The 20,952-nt window shown below is 45.2% G+C and overlaps 1 protein-coding gene across 1 annotated transcript in view; it reads left to right on the forward strand.

Moving 5' to 3' along the window:
- The window catches only part of WBSCR17 (Williams-Beuren syndrome chromosome region 17), a 648,608-nt gene that overhangs the window by 292,323 nt on the left and 335,333 nt on the right, over window positions 1–20,952 (forward strand). Inside the window, exon 3 of the mRNA XM_006859716.1 lies at window positions 12,976–13,142. Coding sequence (XP_006859778.1) covers window positions 12,976–13,142 — 167 coding nt within the window. The remainder of the gene's footprint in view (window positions 1–12,975; window positions 13,143–20,952) is intronic.

A 20,952-nucleotide genomic window follows, 5' to 3' on the forward strand; every position in this document is an offset into this window, starting at 1 on the left:
GTCTGATCTCTTGACTGCTGCTTCTATGAGTGTTGATGGTTGATTCAAGTAAAATGCAATCTTTGACAACTTTCATCTGTTTTCCATTGATATGGATATTGTTTATTAGCTCATTGGTGAGGATTTTGGTTGTTTTTACATTGAGGTACGACCCATTCCAAAGGCTGTGGTCTTTGATCTTCATCAGTAAGGATTTTAAATTCTCTGCTTTCAGTAAGCAAGGTTGTATCATCTTGCATATTGCAGATGCCAATCCCGATGTCACGTTTTTCTTCATATAATCTAGTTTTTTTGGATTATTTGTTCAACATACAGATTGAATAAGTATGGTAAAAGAGTACAACCCTGATGCACACCTTCCTAATTTTAAACCATTTGGCTGAGTTTGCACAACTGCCTCTTAGTCTATGGATCTGTTCCTCATGAACACAATTAAGTGTTCTGGAATACTCATACTTTGCAATGTTGTCCATAGCTTGTCATGATCCACATAGTCAAAACCTTTGCGTAGTTAGTAAAGCACAGGTAAACATCTTTCTGATATTCTTATTCTCTGATTTCAACCAAGATCCATCTGACATTAGCAATGATATCCCTTGTTCCACATCCTCTTCTGAATCTGGCTTGAACCTCTGCAAGTTCTTTGCCAATTTGTGATTGCAGCTGTTTTTTAATTATCTTTAGCAAAATTTGTTGTTGTTGCAAACTGGTGCCTCTGGTTCCCTATTTTCACTCTTGTAGGTGTTTTTACTTTGATACTTCTATGTGTGGCATTGTAGGTTAATACGCTGGACTGCATGGTCAGTTTGAACCACAAGGTCAGCAATTCAAGCTCACCATCCGCTCCTCAGAAATCCTGTACAGAGTCTCTGTGAGTTGGAAACAACTCGATGGCACTGAACAACAACATTAATATCTGGGTTGAGTCCTGGGTGATATTGTTATGTATGTAAGTGTCAGGTGGTTTTCTTCTATTGTTAGTTCTCTGTCCAATAGTATTTTTGTTTCGGCGGGTCTGATTTTTGCAAATTCTTTCACTTTCTGTTTCTCTGGAAATGTCCCAAATTTGCTGCCGTATTTGATGGGCTGTTTTGCTGGGTGTATGGTTCATGGTTGGCTTTTATTTTATTTTTGTCTTTTAGAAACTTATGTGTCTTCTTGCCTGCCTGCTTTCTGCTGAGAAATCAAAGTTTAGTCTTACTAGTTCTCCTTTGTAAATAACTTTTCATTTTTGTCTGAGCTGCTATTAATATTCTTTCCTTGTCTTTGGTTTTGAAAAGTTTGATTATACAGTGTCTTGGTGTTTGTTTGTTTTTGTGGGAGGTCCATCCTGCTTGGAGTTCGTTCTACTTCTTGAAGGCGTATCTTCTTATCTTTCATAGTGTTCAAGAAGTTTGCTTCCTCTTTGACAATTAAATACATATATATATATAATTTCTTCCTGTTCTGGAGCTCCAATCACATGTAAGTTGTTCATTTTGATAGTGTCCCACATAAATCTTAGGCTTCCTTCAGGTTTGTTTGTTCTTTTCTTTATGACTGTTCCTCTCATAGATGAATATTGTGAGATTTGCTTTCAAGCTCACTAATTCAGCCTTCCATTGATGTGGGTCTACTTCTTTGCCCTTTCAGTGTATTTCTGAAGTCCTGGCATTAATCTTCTGACTTTCTCAATGCTGTTTTTGTATCCTTTCCAGTTTTTATTTTGTTGCTTTATTCTTGTAGTGTTTTTCTGAATTCTTCTGAAGTTTTGTCTGTATTTTTGTCTATTTCTTCTGTAGTTTTCTTGATCATTTTCTCATTCCATTGACCGTAACAAAATATCATTCTTACAAATTCCTTATCAGGTAGTTATGATACCATTTCTGGTGTTTTAGATAAATACATTTTTTCCTCTTAAGTTTTTGTTGTGAATTGAGTGATAGTTTACATTGGAGAACATCAGCTTTACATTCATCCTATCATATTTCGTTTCACTGCAATGACTACAATCTCCTCCATGTATCATCATTCAACAACATTTGCTTCCATTCCCTCTGGGTTTTTTGTTTGTTATTGTTGTTTTTTATGTACAACTGGTGCTATATTTTATGACTCTGTACTATGGTTTCTTGTTTAAGGCACTTTGTTTTCTTTCTCTTTATAAGCTGAATTAGTCTCTTGTCTCTGAAACATTGTGGTGGTGTTGTATTTATATTTAATTGATGATTGTGTGTTGGTATGGGTGTGTTCCCAGTCTCCTGGTGGATGTGCTATAGGCTGGAAGTGTGATTGAGTGCAGTTCTCTGTTTGCTGTTTATATAGCATAGTTCAGGACAGGGTCACATCCACAAGCAACAGTGGCACTCCTGGCACCCAGCTCCAGGCAGAGCAGAGCCTGTGTAGGCATGGGGGGTGAGGTGCCACTGGCCACTGGGTTGGCAAGGGCAAGGATTGGATTTGTCTCCAGCTACCAGGACATGGAACAACAGAACCACATCCCCTTGCCACCAACCTCCTGCCACGTCCCATACCTCTAGGCCACTGTATTGACAGCTGCCTACAAAAGCACTAGATGGCCAGCCAGCAGTCCACCTGCTGTCTTCTCTTGATGCTGCTGTTCCATTTCCTCGTTCAGTCGGCACTCAGTCCATCTGTCTGTCCTCTCCTCTGAAACTCAGGGTTGCAGGTTCACCGTCCGTATCTGTTTCACTTGCTCTCCCATGTCCTGGCTGCAGACGGTCTGCTCAGTGCATCTGCCTACTCTGACATCCTGCCCAGGCTACTGGTCTCTGGAACTTTGGACATGTTGTCTGGAAATATCAGTCCCTGGAGAAGGACACCATGCTGGACAAAGTAGAGGGTCAATGAAGAAGAGGAAAGACCCTCAGTGAGATGGATTGACATAGTGGCTCAACTTTGGGCTCAACAGAACACTGTGGGACCAAACAGTGTTGTCTGCTGATATACATGGTTCACTGTACCTTGGAACCAACTCGATGATACCTACCAACAACAGCAACAAGAAACTAAGCCACCTTGTGACCCATAAGTTTTTCATTGGCTGAGTTTGGGAAGTTGACCATCTTAATGTGGAAGTACAAGGAAACCTATTGAACTTCACAGCAAGATTGACAGATGGGTAGTGGTTATCCATGATCTGCTTATCGCACCTGGATCTGCTTCATGGATGAGGACAACCCTACCACTGAACCACAACTGCTCTCACTAGGTGCCCATGAAAAGTATGAAGTCTTTACCCAGAAAGCCAACAAATACATACCTGCCCTCAACAACCTGCATTCAATGCCTGGGTTTTCCATGAGACCCCCTGGGCCCTGCAGGAGTCTGCACATGGAGTAGGCTGACTTTTGATTGATGGGGATCTAGTCCATATGAATGAAGGAGGGACACATGTCCAAGTGGGCAGCTTGTCCAGGACACAGTTCTGGGAGGGACTGAAATGATGAGTGAGACGAGATGAGACAATGCTTCCTGGAAGCTGTAGAGCTTCAGTCCTAGGAAATGAAACCACGTGGCAAAGGGTAGGTTTCCCTCAGAGCTTTGGCTCGCTCTGCTCCTCCACCCCTTCACCTCATTCTGCAAGGTTTGCAGTTGCTAAAAATACTCCAGCTCCTTCTTTGGATTCTAGGAGAGGTTTGGTGAGAAGGGATGAGAAAAGGGAGCTGTGGCCTGGTTAATGCTTTTGACCCAAACAGCTTTCAAACTTTGAGCCCTGATTAGTAAATCTGCAGAGACAGCAGTGCGGTTGTGTTTGGGACGGCCTCTTTTAAGTGTTGAAATGCCATCACCGAAGTTGTAATTGTGAGAGGAAATGAGTGATACCTTTGATCATTAGAAGAGCACAGAGACTAATGGGAAAGGAAGGGGGTTTTCGTTTCTTCACTAAGTAACCATTTATCTGCTGACATTTGCTCATATCTGGGATTAGACTTCCTCACTGCACTTCCCACCTCATCTGTCAATGAGTCGTGCCCTGGTGGCTTCCATGTGGCTGTGATGCTGCAGTTCTGTCACCACCCATTGTATTAGCTACCAGCAGAGGAAGGTTTAGCAAGCAGAAATGTATTCTCCCACCGTTTGTTGTCATTGTTGTTGTTAGGTGCCATTGAGTCAGTTTGGACTCCTGGCATCCTATGCACAACAGAACACAGTTCTGCCTGGTCCTGCTCTGTCCTCACAATCATTGCTACATTTGAACCCATTGCCATTGCCACCATGCCAATCCATTTCATTGGGGGTCTCCCTCGTTTTCGCTCACCGTCCACTTTACCAAACATGATGTACCATGTATGACTGGTCCCTCCTAATAACATGTCAGAAGTCTGAGAGATGAAGTCTCGTCATCCTGGCCTCTAAGGAACATTCTGACTGTATTTCTCCCAGCACAGCTTTTTTTTTTGTTTTCCTCTTGGAAGTCCATGGTGCTTTCAGGATTCTCCTCCAGCATCACAACTCAAATGCATCAATTCTTCTACGGTCTTCCTTATTCGTTGTCCAAATTTCATATACATATGAGGCTATTGAAAATACCATGGCTTAAGTCAGGTGCACCTTAGTACTGATATCTTTGCTCATGAACACTGTAAAGAGATCTTGTGCGGCAGATTTGCCTAATGCAACATATGACTTGATTTCTGGACTACCGCTTCCTGGAGTGATTGTTCACAGTTTAGGAGTCTAGAAGTGTGAAGTCAGAGCGCCGACTCTGGAAAAATGGCCTTATGTCCTTTCAGCATCTGTAGGCTCAGCATTCTTTGGAGATCTCCATGTATCTTGGTATCAGTCTTTCCATGGATCTAGGAGCTTCAGAATGCAGGGATGCCAGGTCCAAAGGACATATTCTACACTTAGCTCTTTTTTTCTTGGCGATGTTAGGTCCCTCTGTACTCTGATTGGTGCTTCAGTCTCTTATGTCTCAAAAGAAACTGACTTAAGATACAAGCTAATCCTTTAGATTGCATCTGGCCTCATTAACATCATGTTGTTGTTAAGTGCCTTTGAGTGGATTCTGACTCTTAGTGACCCTGTATAGGGTTTCCTAGGAGCAGCTGGTAAGCTTAAACTGCCAATCTTGTGGTGCAAACCGACCTTGCTGTCCAGTGCTTTATCCCATAGCACCACACATCAAAGAAGTGAGGATTTACAGCACAAAGGGTAATTAATTATGTGCTGTAAATAGGTATGTTCTGGTGTGGCACTGCTGGTTAATGCACTGGACTGGCAGGTCAATTTGAACCGCAAGGTCGGCAGTTCAAGCTTACCAGCTGCTCCTAGGAAAACCCTATACAGGGTCGCTATGAGTCGGAACCTATATAGGATTTCCTAGAACCTACTCCATGGCATTTAACAACAACAACAACAACGAAGGATAATTACATCAGACCATGGCAGATCACATTATGAGGAGATGATTACATTTTATTTGATGGTGTTAGGGAGAAACTACAACATCTTAGCTGCCAAACCACCGAGAATCTAGGCCCAGCCAAGTTGAGACAGAACGGCAACTGTGAAGCCCATCCATGGTGGACAGACTTCTGTAGAGTGTCCAGACAGAACAGACTAGGAAGAAAGACCTCGTGGTCTACTTCTGAAAGTTAGATCATGAAAATCTATGGCTCACAACTTACTTCCTTTGGCTATGTCATCAGGAGAGAGCACTCACCAGAGAGAGGGTATCATGGTTGGTGAAGTTGAGGGTCAGCAAGTGCACGGGAAATCCTTGGTGAGATGGATTTGCACAACAGCCACACAGTGAATTGGGCTGTCCTGGGGTTGTGAGGATCACACAGGACTAGACAATGTTTTACTTTTTTGTCCATAATGCTGAGAGTGAGTTGGCGTCTACATGATGACAACCAACAATAGCAATGTGAAGTGTCCCTGCAGAGCTAATTCAGTGGGAAAATGAAGCTTGAAAGGGTTGGAGCCGTAGACTTGGATGAGGTCACTGAGGAAGACTGTATGAAGTGAGAAATAGAGAGAGAAGGAAAAGGCATGAGGATGTTTGTAATTTAGAAGACTAGCTGCAAAAGGGAAATTTGGGACACATAGCTGGAACAGACCCCCTGGGAAAAAAGTCAGAGGTAGGAATGGGGACCAGAGAGTGCCTCAGGATCCCAGAGCACAGTGTCTCTGTAAGGGAGCAGAGTAGAGACATCAAATACTGCGGAGGTCCATCCACTGAGGTGAGGTCGGGATGTTCCCATTGGTTCTAGAAACGTTAACAAGAGCAGTTTTAGCAGATTCAGGTCAATGTTGGTAACAACTGCCAAGTTGGCCTCCAATTTCACAGTGATCCCACATAGAGCAGCAGAAGGAAACATCGTCTGGTCCGGCGCCACCCCTATGGTCTATGGCAGCTTCCACCATTGTGCTGCATAGGATTTTCATGGACTGGTGTTCACAAGTAGATCACCAGCCCTTTCTTCCTGCTCCTTCCTAGTCTGGAGGTTCCACTGACAGCTGTTAAGCCTCCCAGCAACACACACGCCCCCGCTTACACTCCAATAGGGACTGGGCATGAGGTGCTCTGGCCAGGAATCAAATCTGGATCTCGATAGAAGTACAACATCCCATTTGATACCAACGGTCAACACCCTCAGCTTCTAACCAAAAGAAAAGGTTAGTGTGTCCAGTCTACCCAGAGATTTCTGGAAAGAAAGACATGGAGACCTCCATGTTGTAAGAACCCAATGGAGTAGAGTTCTACTCTGACACACACACACACACACACACACACACACACTGTTTGGATGATGATGATGATGATGAAAGGGAAATTTCTATAAGGAGAAGAAGCCCGTGCCTCAGACATTGTCTGAAAAGAGGGTGTCATGGACCCCACATCTGCTAATAGCAGTGGAAAGGATGAATGTGAACATATATCTCCCCCAAGCCCTGAGCCCCAATTTCTCAGGTGTTCTCCTTGGACAGTGGCTGCCCTGGGGATATTCAGGTGTTTTCTGACCCGAATTTCCTGTTCACTGTGGTTCCCTGTGACTCTTCCTTCCCACTTACCAACATTTCCCTCCCAGATTTGGGGAGTTGGAGGAGTGAGTGGTAGAGAGGCTGGGCCACAAATGGAGCAGGGCCCGCCAATGAGTGCTCTCGGAGACCCAGAAGATGACAAGGTTCTGCCTGCTACGGATTCTCAGTGCTGACATGAATTTGTGGTCCCAAGGCCTGGCTCTGGGCGGTTCAGTCTCTCAACAAGCTCATAAAGGTGTCTTCTGGACGGTCCTGGAAGAGAAAAGAAAGGAACGTCCCTGTATTCAAAGGTGCTCATCTGGCTGCCTCGCCTGTGTCCCTGACCGGGCTGTCTGATTGTCTCTCCAGGCAGCTCACCTGTCAGCGCCCTGTGCTCGGTCCTCTCAGCAGCACTTCCAGGTACCACTTAACATTCACTGCCTGGTCTTACACGTTGCCTTATTATTTGTGATTAGTGTGCCTAACTGTCACATCCGGGAACTCTCAGGTACTGAGGGCCCGTCCGAGAGGGGCCTTGGCTTGGCAACTCCTTCCTGCCCTGAGGAGAGACAGATGTTGGGGCAGAGATCCAGCAATATTTCGTCATTGCAGCTAGGTGTCAAACGGGAGCTGAACACCTGCTGATCACCGAGCACAGTGAGGGGTGAGGTGGGCAGGATGAGAGGAGAACCCCGGAGAAGCTTGAAGTGGCCCTGGGGAGCTGATAAGGGTATTCCCGGCTCAGGTCCTGCAAACACAGCCCCACCCCCACAGGTGCTCTTTCATCCCACTCTAAGCTCTGACACCTGGCAGAGGTGGGGCTCACCTGAGTGCATTAGCAGTAGGACCTTTGGGTGGCAGGTCTTCAGGCTCTGCCTTCTAGACTCTCCAGTTGAAAGGGCTTCTGGAAACACCCTGGAACGCCACCTCAGCCCCCGTGCAGACTCACAATCTGGACCTAGGAGCTGTACATATCTTCCCAACGTCCATATTAGGGAGGTGGGGCTGGCCTCTGCCCACCAACATCCCACAAAAGCTATCACCTGCCTGGTCTGTCCCAGGAATCCCAGCAGCACCTTGCCTGCAGCTGACCACAAGCACCACAACACTGGCCCCGGAGACCTGGCTCCAGGCAGAGATGAGGAAACTGAGACTCAGATGGAAGTGGCTGAGCTGTGAGGATCGTCTTCTGCAACCTGCATGCCCTGTCTCACCCAGGCGAAGCATCAGGAATAGTATAAAATCTTCCAGGGGCCACATCTGTGCAGGAGACCTGGGTTCAATGTCTGGCTGACAAAACTCATAGACAGTGTCTGTCTATGGAGACTTGTATGTGTCTTTGATACTGAATGGGGTACTGCAGAGCTTCCTGACTAAGGCAGACCAGGAAGAGAGACCTGGCAATCTACTTCAGAAATCAACCAGTAAAAATCTAAAGGACCACAATGGCCCGATCCACAATCTATCATGGGGCTGGTGCATGACTGCATTTCCTTTTGTTTTGCCCTGGGTTGTCCTGAATTAGGGGCCGCACCAATGACAGTTAAAAACCATTATCACATGATACAGTTCACCACCAAGGTACCAGCACTTCACTGTACTTCTAAGCTGTGTGATTTAGGTTAAGTACTTCACCTCTCTGTAGTTCAGCTTCCTCATCTGTAAAATGGGGACAATAAGGTGGTTGTGAGAATTACATGAGCCAATACAGAATATAGAAGCCGCTAGTCATTTCTGGCATACAAGCAACCTCCAGTTGTCTTCTAGTTGATTCCTGCTCATATGTGTCTACATCGGGTTTTCAGAGGCTGATGTTCTGGAAATAGATCACCAGACCTGTCTTCCAAGGTTCCTCTGGGTAGATTGAAACCACTAACCTTGGGCTTAGCAGCTGCGCACATAACTATTTGTCCCCTTCCATAGACTCAATGGCAAATGCCTGCAGCTGAAGCTGTTTAAACACAGGCACAGAAAACCAGCTTAGAGCAGACGGGTATGTAGTGGGAGCCTCACGTGCCCACGATGAATAATGGGTTGAGAAATGTGGCTGTCACCCCACCAGGCCCCGGGTGATAGCTGGCCTCTGGCTGAGGGGACGGAGGATCCTTCTGAGTGTCCTCCCCACCGGGATCCCCACTCAGTATTTGAGGTGATTCCTGCTAACTGCCCTGGAGCCCGTCAGTAACTCTCCTAATCTCCCTGGCAGCCCCCAGAAGTGAATTTACAGCTCGGTGGTAAAAATGAGGCTGGGTGATCAATGGGTCCCTGGGCAGTCTCCTCCAGGAGACAAAATGTATATTGTAACAAAACTTTATTTTCTCCCGAAAATTGCCTGCATGATTAATACGGTCTGAGACAGCCCAAGCTGCTCGGCATAAAAAACAGCCGTCTCTCTTGCTCGTCAACACTCTGCTCCTCTCTCCCTGTCTCCTTGTGCTATATATCGTGCAAGCTCACACAGAAGAAGAATGCATTAAGATGCATATCTCCGTCTTCCATCCTGCTAGACTTCTGCTTGGGATTTCCCATAGGGCTTGGTCTGAGCATAAAACAAAACTCCCCAGGGTTTTCTCCTGGGATGAGTACTGTAGGATAAGTTTTTTTTTTTTAACTGGACTTCAAATCACAAGGTCGGTGGCTCGAGCTCACTAGCTGCTTCGCAGAAGACAGATGAGACTTTCTGCTCCCGGAAAGATTTATAGCCTCAGAAACTCTATACAGGGTCACTGTGAATCAGAATGGACTCAACAACACTTAGAAACAGCAACAGTAACAGTCCTGATTGAGCTGAGAAGCTCAGAGCTCATGCCTTGGTGGGACTCCATCTCCTCAGGTGCTTTGGAGGGCTGCAGCCCTCTGGTCCTGGGGAGATAGATTCTTCCTTTAATCTCTGTCTCTAGGGATATGGGGAACTCTGTATATTAGCACCTCTAATGGCACCATGGGTTCGGCATTGGGCTGCTAACTGTGTGGTTGGCAATTTGAACCCACCAGCTGTCCTAGGGAGAAAGAAGATGCTCTCTGCTCCTGTAAAAATTTATAGCCTAAAATCTCAGGAGCAGTTCCACTTGGCCTAGAGGGTCCCTGTGAGTCAGTATTGATTCAGCAGCAGTGAGTCTGGTTGGGTTTGAGACCACTTGGCAGGTAGCCCAGTCTCCTACTCCCAAAGAGACTCCAGGGAGATTTGTAAGGGGAGTTAGGGGATGGTGAATTCGAGTCCCTCGTGACACAGATGGGTAAGTGCTGGATTACTAGCCAGCTGGAAGCTATTCGGGGTTCACTTAGCCCTGGTGATCTGCTTCTGAAAGATCACAGCCTTGAAAACCCAATGGAGCAGTTCTACCCTGACGCACACGTGTTGCAGTGAGTCAGAATGGTTCAAAGGCAACTGAGAACAAGTAGCCGCCCCCCCTTCCCCCACCCCCAGAGGCCATTTGCACCTGTGTTGGCTATCCTCTCCCAGAAGGTAAGCAAGCACTGTGTGAGCAGGTAGCTCCAGTCCAGTGCTGCTGCTTAGCAGGTTCAGTACATGTCTTACTTTGGGGACCCCTCAAAACAAACCCTGGATACAAAGGTTTGAGCATAGATAGCTTTATATAACCACCAGCCCTCTGTACGTTGGAGTCCTGGTGCAGCGCTATAGCATAAACACAGGACTGCTAACTGTGAAGTTGGAGGGTCAACGGTTCACACCCACCTTGAGTCAGAACCGACTCCATGGCACTTAACAACACCACCACCAGCATCTGTCAGTTTTACTTTGGTGACTTGCATGTTACTGTGATGCTGTAAGCTGTCACTGGTATTTCAGACAGCAGCAGGGATTCTCAATAAACAGGTTTCAAATAAGTTCCAGACAAAGACAGGCTAGTGAAAAGGCCAGGTAACTGATTTCTGAAAGTTAACGAAATAAAAACCCTAGGGATGACAATGGGAGATTGTCTGATGGAATACTGGAAGATGAACTCTCTAGGTTGGAAGGAGCTCAGAACACACTGTGGCCACAAGAGTGCTCTTGAGCAGATCCAAGGTGGTATAGGACAAGGCACCAGCTGTTCTGTTGTCTGTGGGGTCGCCATGAGTGGGGACCGACTCGGGGGTAACTAACAACAACAGAGTTTCTTTGAGAGGTGAGGGGAGTGCTTGCAGGAGAGTGGGGAAATAGGACTGGGAAGGGAGGGATCCCCAAAAGAGCATAGTGTGTGGGCAGCATGCGTGGAATCTCACTGGGGCCACGTGGGGGCCAGTGTAAATCCCCCTTCTCAGAGTTAACCTGGGGTAAGGGCACCGGGGCATTTACACATCACCTCTCAGCAGTCTTTGAGGAGAGCTGTGGGGAATAGGTGAATTGCCTTGTACACTGGCAGCAAAGCAGACCCAGCAAGAAAATGCGAGAGCTGAGAATCAGGAGTCAGATAGGTATGCAGGCGTGTATGGGCTAGAAGATATCCATGCGTGAAAGACAGGTGCGTCCCATTCCACTGGGGTTGTAAATGTAGAGGAGGTGGGGCTAGACCCCTTAACGCTCTCCTACTAGAGTTGTTTTCAGGTTCAATTAAAAAAAAATTTTTTTTAACTTTATTTGTTACTGTTTTTGCTGTGGGTTTGGCATTGAATTGCACACCCCAAGGTTCTCAGTTGAAACACACCAGCTACTTTGTGGCAACGAGAAGAGACTGTCTGCTCCCATAAAAGTATACAGTCTCAGAAATCCTATATAAGGTCGCTATAAGTAGGCACCGACTCAGTGACCGTGGGTCTGGTTTGCTTGTTAGTGAGAATGTGCACAGTAGAAGTCAGTCATTTCTGCGTGTCCTGTTCAGTGGCATTGATGGCATTCTTTGAACTGTTCCGCCATTCTCAGCTTCTCTTTCCTAAGAGTTCCTCCCCCCTTACCAGAAACTTACAGCCCCCTAATTTTCCTTTCTAATTATTTTCATTGTTTTCAATTTGACTCTCTATTGTTGTTGTTAAGTGCCTTCATGTTGGTTCCAACTTACAGTGACCCTGTATAAGGTTTCTGAGGAGCAGCTGGTGGGTTTGAACAACCTACCTGGAGATTAGCAGTCCAGTGTTTATCCTGTAGTGCCATGCCATGCCATGCCATGCCATGCCATGCCATGCCTCCTTGTTCCCCTATAGAGCATTCTTAAAGGCACATAGTGATCAAGGCAGATATTGTTTACTGTTGTTGTTGTTAAGTGCCATCGAGTCGATCCCGACCCATAGCAACCCTGTATAGGGTTTCCTAGGAGCAGCTGGTGAGCTTGAACCATGAACCTTGCAGTTCAAACTGCTTTGCAGTCTGGTGCATTAACCCACAGCGCCACACCAGGACTATAGTTAAACTAAATTGTTGTTTGGTTTAAAGAAGACGCCAGGAGATATTTTGGGGCTGCATTTTAAAGCGTGTACCAGGGCATTTGTTTGAGCAGGGTTTACTCAGCCTCTGTAGCTCCAAAAAATCTGGCAGCTCGTGAAAAATTGAATTTCTGTTCTTCATTTTCTTCCTTTTGATCAGAATTTGTCTACTGTCTCTTTAATAAAAACATTCAGTCTTGGTAGCCAGTCACCATCTATTTCTTCTGGTCTCATGGTAAAGGGGACAGTGTTTTAAACATCTTTAAGAGGAGTCCTTAAGGAGCTCTGGTAGTGTAGTGGTTACGAATTGGGCTACTAATCTCATGGTCAGCAGTTCGAAACTACCAGCTGTTCCATGGGAGAAAGATGAGGCTTTCTGCTCCCGTAAAGATTTATAGCCTCGGAAACCCTGTACAGGGTCGCTATAAGTCGGAACCGACTCCATGGCACATAACAACAACAACAAAGAGGAGTTCTTGGTGACAATCAGCCTCACATTCCTCCCTAAGTTTGATTCTCAGTTCTTGGCCCACAAAAGATCAAGAGGGAACTGGTGATGAAGTCCTCAGGGGACCTGTAGGGTGACTGGGTTGGACTCTTCTTGTACCTTCCATTTCCCTGACTACCGCTCTCTTCCCCTAGGTGCAAGGAGTTGAAATACTCCAAGGACCTGCCCCAGATTTCTATCATATTCATCTTTGTGAACGAGGCCCTGTCAGTGATCCTGCGGTCGGTCCACAGTGCCGTCAATCACACGCCAACACATCTGCTGAAGGAGATCATCCTAGTGGATGACAACAGTGATGAAGGTATGGGGGCGGCCAGCCTGATGCTTCCTGGAGAGGAAGGTACAAGCATGCGAGATCGGGTGGGGCCTTCACGTCCATTCACACGTGGACCCAAGCACCTTTGTGTCCTGGTCCCGGGAGAGTCTCTGGGGAGTGGGAGATGTTTTAGAAGAAGATGACACGTGCACCCATCCTGGTCTGTTCTTCCTTGAGTTCTCTAGGGCATTTAAGAATAAATTGAGGAGCCCTGGTGTTTCAGTGGTTAAGTCCTAGACGACTAACCCAAAGGTTCGTGGTTCGAACCTACCAGGCACTCTGAGGGAGAAACCTGGCAGTCTGCTCCCATAATGGGGCAGCTGCCCTGTGTCCTACAGGGTCAATGGGAATGGGAATCCGCTCAAAGGTTTGGGGTTTTAAGAATAAATTACAGGTTATGTGTTTAGGTTAATGTTTCCTCTTATATTCCCTAAAGTGGAATCCCTGAGTGGTGCAAGTACCCTCGCATGCTAACTGAAAGGTTGAAGGTTCGAGTCCACTGATAGGTACCTAGAAGAAAGGCCTGGTGATTGACTTCCAAAAAAAATCTGCCCTTGAAAACCCTCTGGAGCACAGTTCTACTCTGACATCCCTGGAATCATCAGGAGTCAGAATTGACCGGAAAGCAGCTGTTGAAGACCTGAGCTTCCCTCACCACCATCGTCTTTTTCCAACAAAAATGAAAAATTAAATTCTGCCCTTGAGTGGGAACTGCTCATCTTCCATCAGAATTCCCATCCATAGGTAGAAAAGCACAGGGTTGGTAGGTCTTTTGGAGTCCAGCTCTGTTAAGGTTGCTGGCTTGCTTTTAAAATTGGAAAAGAAGCAGATCTTGAACAGCAGTAACAGAACTCCACTGAGGTCTTTGGAGAGATGTCAGGTGAAGGCACCATGTTGGTAGTGACTGTGTTAGGACTGCTAAATGTGCCTTTGTGTGGGCTCAGAGCCATGGAATTCACTGTAGTGCCTGCAGGGAGAAACTCCCACACGCTTAGTATATACAAGGCCAGCAGGTGGGTGCTTTAAAGGCAAGAGGCTTAACTTCTGATGACCAAAGATTATCACTGTTGTTTTTAGCAGATCTGACTGTAGTGACACTATGCACAACTGAGCAAAATCCTGCCTAGACCCACACCATCCGTGGTTGGTTGACGATCACACCACTGTCACCCATGAGGTTTTCATTGATTTTCACAAGTAGATCACCAGGTCTTTCTTAGTTCGGAAGCTCCGCCGAAACCTGTATTCACATCATAGCAAGATACAAACCTCCACTGACAACCAGGTGGTAGCTGTGTATGAGGGACATTGGACAGGAATTGAACCACATGGAAGAATTCTACAACTGAGACACCAAAACCCTTGCCTTTGATTCCAACTCATAGTGACCCCGTAGAACAGATAGAACTGCTACAGGGGGTTTCAAAAGCTGTAAATCTTTACATGAGCCCACTACAAACACCTTCTCCTATGGAGTGGCCGGTGGGTTAGCAACTAAGTGATTTAAGCACTGCACCGCCTGGGCTCCACTTAAAGATGTTTAGAAAACCAAACCCCACTGGCCATAGAATCAATTCTGTATATGGTTCCTGAGACTGTAAATCAATATGAAAACAGACAGCCTTATCTTTCTCCTGAGAAGCGACTGGTGAGCTTGAACCATGGTCCTTGCAGTTAGCAGCCCAATGCCTAACCCACAGTACCACTAGTGTTCCAGTGGATTAGAACATGGGATGAGTGATTTGATTCTGTCAGGCCTTGAAGTAAATCCCCGTTCATCCTTCCCTCCCCTTGGAGATACCTAAGAGGCGAGTTGGCTGTGTTAACCTGTTCACGCTGGTTCTTTTCCTTCTGAATCAGTACCTCTACCTTTTTTCTGTCTCAAAGTGCCTTCTTTTTAACCGGAAAAAGAAGTTAATATCTTTCTTTATGAATATTGTCTTGTGACTAGTATTATTGAGTTTCGTAAGTGTTCTCTGCGCAGTTGAAAAGTCCCCCTGCCACACACAGACACATGCTATAATTGTGGAATTGAATTCCTGCCACACATCAATTTTGTGTATTTAGCTAGACGATGAGTTTATTTTCTTAAATCTTTCTGATGATGGTATTTAAAAACCCCTCCCACAAAGACTAGCCTTTCCTGTGTTCCTAATGATGTGTGATGTCTGTATCATCTTGTCAATTTCTTTGACAGCTGTAGATCTATATCTCCACGCTTTCATTATCACCTTGTCTTGGTTATCTTTAGATAATACTCCCTTTATCTGAAAAGTATACCCTTTTTTTTTTTTTTCTTTTTTGTTTGCTGTGCATTCCAGTTCTTCTAATACTTATTCTTATTCTCCCTGCTTACCATGTGCACACGTTTGATTAAAACATTTTGTTCAGCCTTACCAGTTTTTAGACTGTTTTTGTGGTGATCTTAAAAGTAAGGCGTGTTCTTTGAGAGAAGTGTTGAATGCAACAAACAGCACATGTAATTGGGAGAGAAATCAAGTACTGAAGACTAGCTAGAGGCAACTGATCATTGGCTCATGTCTTTTACCCTCTTTCTTAAAGCACATTTCGCATCTTGAAGATCATATAATAAAAACAAGTGAACGTTCTGCCTTTTTCTTCCTGAACTGTAGAGCTGAATCATTTCCTTTTTTTATTAAAAAGATATAAAAAGCTCTGTAAGTGTCGTTGTCATGAAGCCAGATGGTCAATCCTGAGGCTGTGTCCTGCCCTGGCCGAGACTGACTCAGGACTTGGCTGAACAAAACCTGGGAGTCTGGCTCAGATGCCGGAGGCAGGGATTGTAATATTTATCTTGTTCATTTTTTTTTTTTTGGTTTTATCTGTTTCATTCAGCTTGAAAGCTGACATTGGCCTAAATTAAGCCCTAGTATGATGTAATTCTTTGTCCTCTGAACATCAAATAGAAATCACTCAGGCAGTGTGCCATTCAGCAGTAGCTCCGACAGACATATGTAGCACTCTTCACAGGAGCCAAATGGTGGATGCAGCCTAAATGCCCATCAAGAGATGAATACATGCACAAAAAAAGTGGTATGTGAGAGACAATGGGATGTTACTCAGCCATAAAGAGAAATGAACCTTGGAAACATGATATGGAGGCAAGGCGCTGTGGATCAGTACTGGACTGTGGACCACAAGGTTGCTACTCCTCGGAAGCTCTATCCAGGGTCGCTGTGAGTCAGAACTGACTTGATGGCACTTTATAGCAATAGCAATCCAGTGACAAATGGCCAGTACCATATTTTCCCACTTACATGAAATATCTTGAATCGATCAAAGTGTATTGGTTACCAGGGGTGACCGGAAGAATTGAGGAGGTGCCATTGCGTGGGAAACATTGGCTGTTCTTGTTACGTACTGTCAATTCCGTTGTGACTCACGGCCACCCGGTATAGGGCTTTCGAGACTTTAAATCTTTAAGGGAGCAGAAAGCCTCATCTTTCTCGAGTGGAGCAGCTAGTGGGCTCAAACCGCAGACCTTGTCGTTCACAGTCCAGTGCTTACTGTATGAAGCCACTGCACTCCCTGGGAAACATTGAATATCTGTTCATTGTTGTTGTTAAGTATCGTGGAGTCAGTTACGACCCATAGCGACCCTGTACAGAGTTTCCGAGGCTGTAAATCTTTATGGGAGCAGAAAGCCTCATCTTTCTCCCGCAGAGCAGCTGGTAGTTTCGAACTGCCGACCTTGAGGTTAGCAGCCCAATTCGTAACCACTGCGCTACCAGAGCTCCACTATCTGTTAATAGTGATGAAAAATTTGGCAGTTGATCCAAGCGATGGTCACGCATGATTCATGTAATTAAGGTCTCTGAATTTACGCGAAACATGTTGAATTGGTAAATGCTCTATTATATGTATTTGTTACCAAAAAGACTAGCAATCGCCTACTCACCAAATCCAATGGACACTTCCCTGCCCTAACCTCCATTGACCTCTGGCCACATCTGAAGGTTAGCAGTATCCTCACTGGCATTTTTCTCCTTTTTATGTTCCGGACACCATCTCTTCCAATTGTCTGTGAACCTTCCCTTCGTGTCTGCTCTTCCTCCCTCTGTGCTCACTTGAAGGTCACTCATGGTCCCTACCATCAGAACCCCCTGGGCCATCTCACCCACTGTGTATGTGCCCCTGAGTCCCATGCCCACCGTTCCAACCCAGAACAACTTTACTTCTCTCCGGAACACCAACCTGTGTGTCCATCTGTCTCTCCGATGATTGCCCAGGGTTCCTCGGAAACCGGATAAACATTCCACTTTCTCTTTCTGGGAAAGCTGCATTAACTCGGTGAACAACTCTGCTTTCTCCTCTGGCATTGCATCAGGAGACCACCGTGTTGCGCTCTTTGGCCTCTTTTAAGCCGCCTGCATCCAGTTAGTTATACAGAATGGCCAACTGTGCCTTCAGAAGACCTCTTGAGTCTTCTGCCTGCCTGCCTCCCCACACCCTGGAGCCCTGGTGTGGCACTGTGGAACTGGACTTCTAACTACAGGAGTGATGGTTAAAACCCACCAGCTACTCCTTGGGAGAAAGATGAGGTTATCTGCTCCTGTAAAGATTTACAGCCTCGGAAACTCTGTATAGGGCCACTTTGTGTTAGAAGCATTGATTTGGGTTGGGTTGGGTTGGGCTTGGTCCGCATTAGTGCCGTTAGGTCTTAGTCGGGTCTTCAGCAGTCTCCCTTCATCTTTGTTTGGGGCAGTGGATTCGGGGCAGTCAGCATCACCTAATCAGATCATCACCAGCATGTTCACTTCTGGTCTCCTTTCTTGGTTTTCTTTCTTCTTAAAAATTGAGATGTAATCCACATACCATAAAATTCATCCTTGTAAAGTTGACAGTTTAGTATACTCTTTAGTGTGTTGCCATTAGGTAAGCATTAGACTGCTAACCGTAAGGTTGGCGATTCTAACCTACCAGCCGCTCTATGGGAACCCCACACGAGTGGGAACCAACTTGACGGCAATTAACAACAACAGCGATAATGCATTCATACTGTTGTGCAAACCTGGATCTAATTCCAGAACAATTCCATCATCCCCAAACATTTCTCAGACCCCACACTTGTTAGCACTCCTTTCTAGTCCTCCCACTCATCCCCAGACAAACACTAATGTACTTTTCTTCTATGTATTTGCCCAGCCTGGATTTCACCGCGCTTGTATATGAGTTTGGGGGTGTATCAGTATTGCCATCTTGACAATATTAAATCCAATCCAGCGAATACTGGGTGTGTTTGCATTTATCTTGCTCTTCTTTCAACAGTGTTGTATAGTTTTGAGTGTACAGGTGCTGCACTTGGGTCCTATTTATTCCCATGTATTTCATTCTTTTGATTTTATTATAAATTCGATCTTATCAGAAATGGAATTGCTCTCTTCATTCCTTTTTTGAATGGTTCATTGCTAACGTATAGAAATACAACTGAGTTTTGATTTTGGTCTTGACTCCTACAGCTTGGCTGCATTTGCTTATTAGTAGTAATGTGTTTTTGTACATTCTTTAGCATTTTCTTTATATGAGAACATGTCCTTTGCAAACAGATCATTTTATTTCTTCATTTCTAATCTGGATGCCCTTGCTTTTTTTTTTCTTGCCTAATTGCAAGGATTTCTTTATTTTTAAAATGTGTTTGTTAATATGCACCTCTTTGAGACATCAGGCTTGGTAAGGTAGAGGCTCAAAGAGGAAGACCCCAACGAAATGGATTGACGCAGTGACAGCACACTGGGCTCAAACACAGCAACAATTGGGAGGATGTCACAGGACCAGACAGTTTTTTGCTCCATTGTACATAGCGTTGCTGTGAGTCTGAACTGACTCGACGGTTCCTAACAGCAACAACATGCTAGCATCTCAAGAACAAAAACATTGACCTGTGTTCTTGCCTAGGGATTTACAAAAACAAAGCTAGTTCTGGAAGAAACAGCAAAGGACCCAGGGAGCCTAGGGATAAAATGAGTTTCCTCAGCTCTCCCAGGCAGCAGACATGAAGAGAGAAAGCATGCTCCTATCCAGCTTGTGGACAGAGAATCCAATTATGGACATGAATGAAGACAGGACGCGGCCGAGCCGTCTAGCCTTGGCTTTCACTGAGAATCTTTGGCGGAAATAACGACAACGCTCCATGTAGCCGCTCTGCTCTTCTGTGGGCTGTTTAGACGATGCCCAGTTGTCAAGTGGTCATCCTGGATTGCCGTCCACCATCTTCCTGGGAATTCCCTTTGCTCCTTCTCCCGTGATGGATCCCACACCTTCCTCTTTCTTGAGCCTACTTCCTTCTTTTGGTGGAACCCAGCCACTGGAAGCTTCTTAAGAAAGCTTGCATGGGACGTAAAGGCTTTCTTCTAATCTTGTAGGTGAATGATTGCTTGGTTCCGTTAGATATCTTCTTCTTTCAGAATGTTTGTGATTTTGCTCCATTACCATCTTTTTTTTTTTTTTTTAAAGAAGAACTGAAATCATTCTTAGTATATTCTGACTTTCTGGACTCTGTTTTGTTCCCCAGAGTTTTTGAAATGCAATACTGATGAGCCTTGGTGTGGATTGCTTTCCATCCTTTGGGCTGAATATGAGTGACGTCAATCTGGACTGTGATATCGATCAATTTGGGAAATTTTTCTTGGAATTTTTGATAATTCCTCTTGTGTTTCTCACCAATCTCTGTTTTAGAAATTTCCACTGTTTTAATGTTGGACTTCCTAAACTCATCCTTCAATTTTCTGATCTGTTGTCTGATCTCGTTCGTACCTTATGTTATCTTTTTGTTTTGTTTACTGAACTTTGTCTCTACTCAGGTTTTGTTGTTGGTTGAGTTCTGATTTGTTGTTGATAGGTACCATCGAGTCGGTTCCGACTCATAGCAACCTCGTGAACAACAGAAGAAACACTGCCTAGCCCTGTACCATCTTCACAATACAATCATTGTCAGGTTTGAGCCCATCTTGTAGACACTGTATCTGTCTTTTTCATGGAGGGTTTTCTTTTGTGCTGACCCTCTACTTTACCAACCACGATGTCTTTCTTCAGGGTTTGGTCTCTCCTGATAACATGTTAAAAGTCCATGAGACGAAGTCTCACCCTCCTGGACTCTAAGGAGCATTCTGACTATATTTCTTCCAACACAGGTGATTCATTCTCTTGGTTGTTGTTACTGTTAAGTGCTATCAAGTCTGTTCTGACCCGTAGCCACCCCGTATAGTGTTTCGAGGAACAGCTGGTGAACTTGAACCACTGACCTTGTGATTCTAACCGACTTTGCAGTGCAGCGCAGTAGTCCATGGTATACTCACTATTCTGCTATCATCCTTGGACTCCAAGTGCTCATGTTTATTCCCCCAGTTCCTTATTCTAACATATTATTATTTAGTGGAAGGAATGTGTTTTCTTATCCCTTAGAGGATATTCATAGGGTCTGTTTCTGTAAGTTGCTTGAGTTTCTTTATATTGTTTTGGCTTCTAACAACTATGTGAGGCTTTTCTCATGTGCCCATAGATGTTTGACAATCCTTATTGCTTGTTCGTGATTGGCTCTTAAAAACAGAGTAGATGCTCTGAGCACTTACGGTAGACTGTTGGTATTAACAACAGGGTGATCTGTGTGGTCTGAAACATGGATAGCCCACAGTTCTAGGCCTTTCCTTTTAGGATGGCCAATTTTCCCCAAAGAAAATCTTCTAAACTCTTGATTGAAGTCCGAGGGTCTGACTGTCAGTCAGCACGTGGAAACCCAGTGTAGCAAGAGGGCAAGGGAATTTTTTGTGGGGTTTTT

This window comes from Chrysochloris asiatica, unplaced genomic scaffold (genome assembly GCF_000296735.1).
Source record: "Chrysochloris asiatica unplaced genomic scaffold, ChrAsi1.0 scaffold00034, whole genome shotgun sequence".
NCBI lineage: Eukaryota > Metazoa > Chordata > Mammalia > Afrosoricida > Chrysochloridae > Chrysochloris > Chrysochloris asiatica.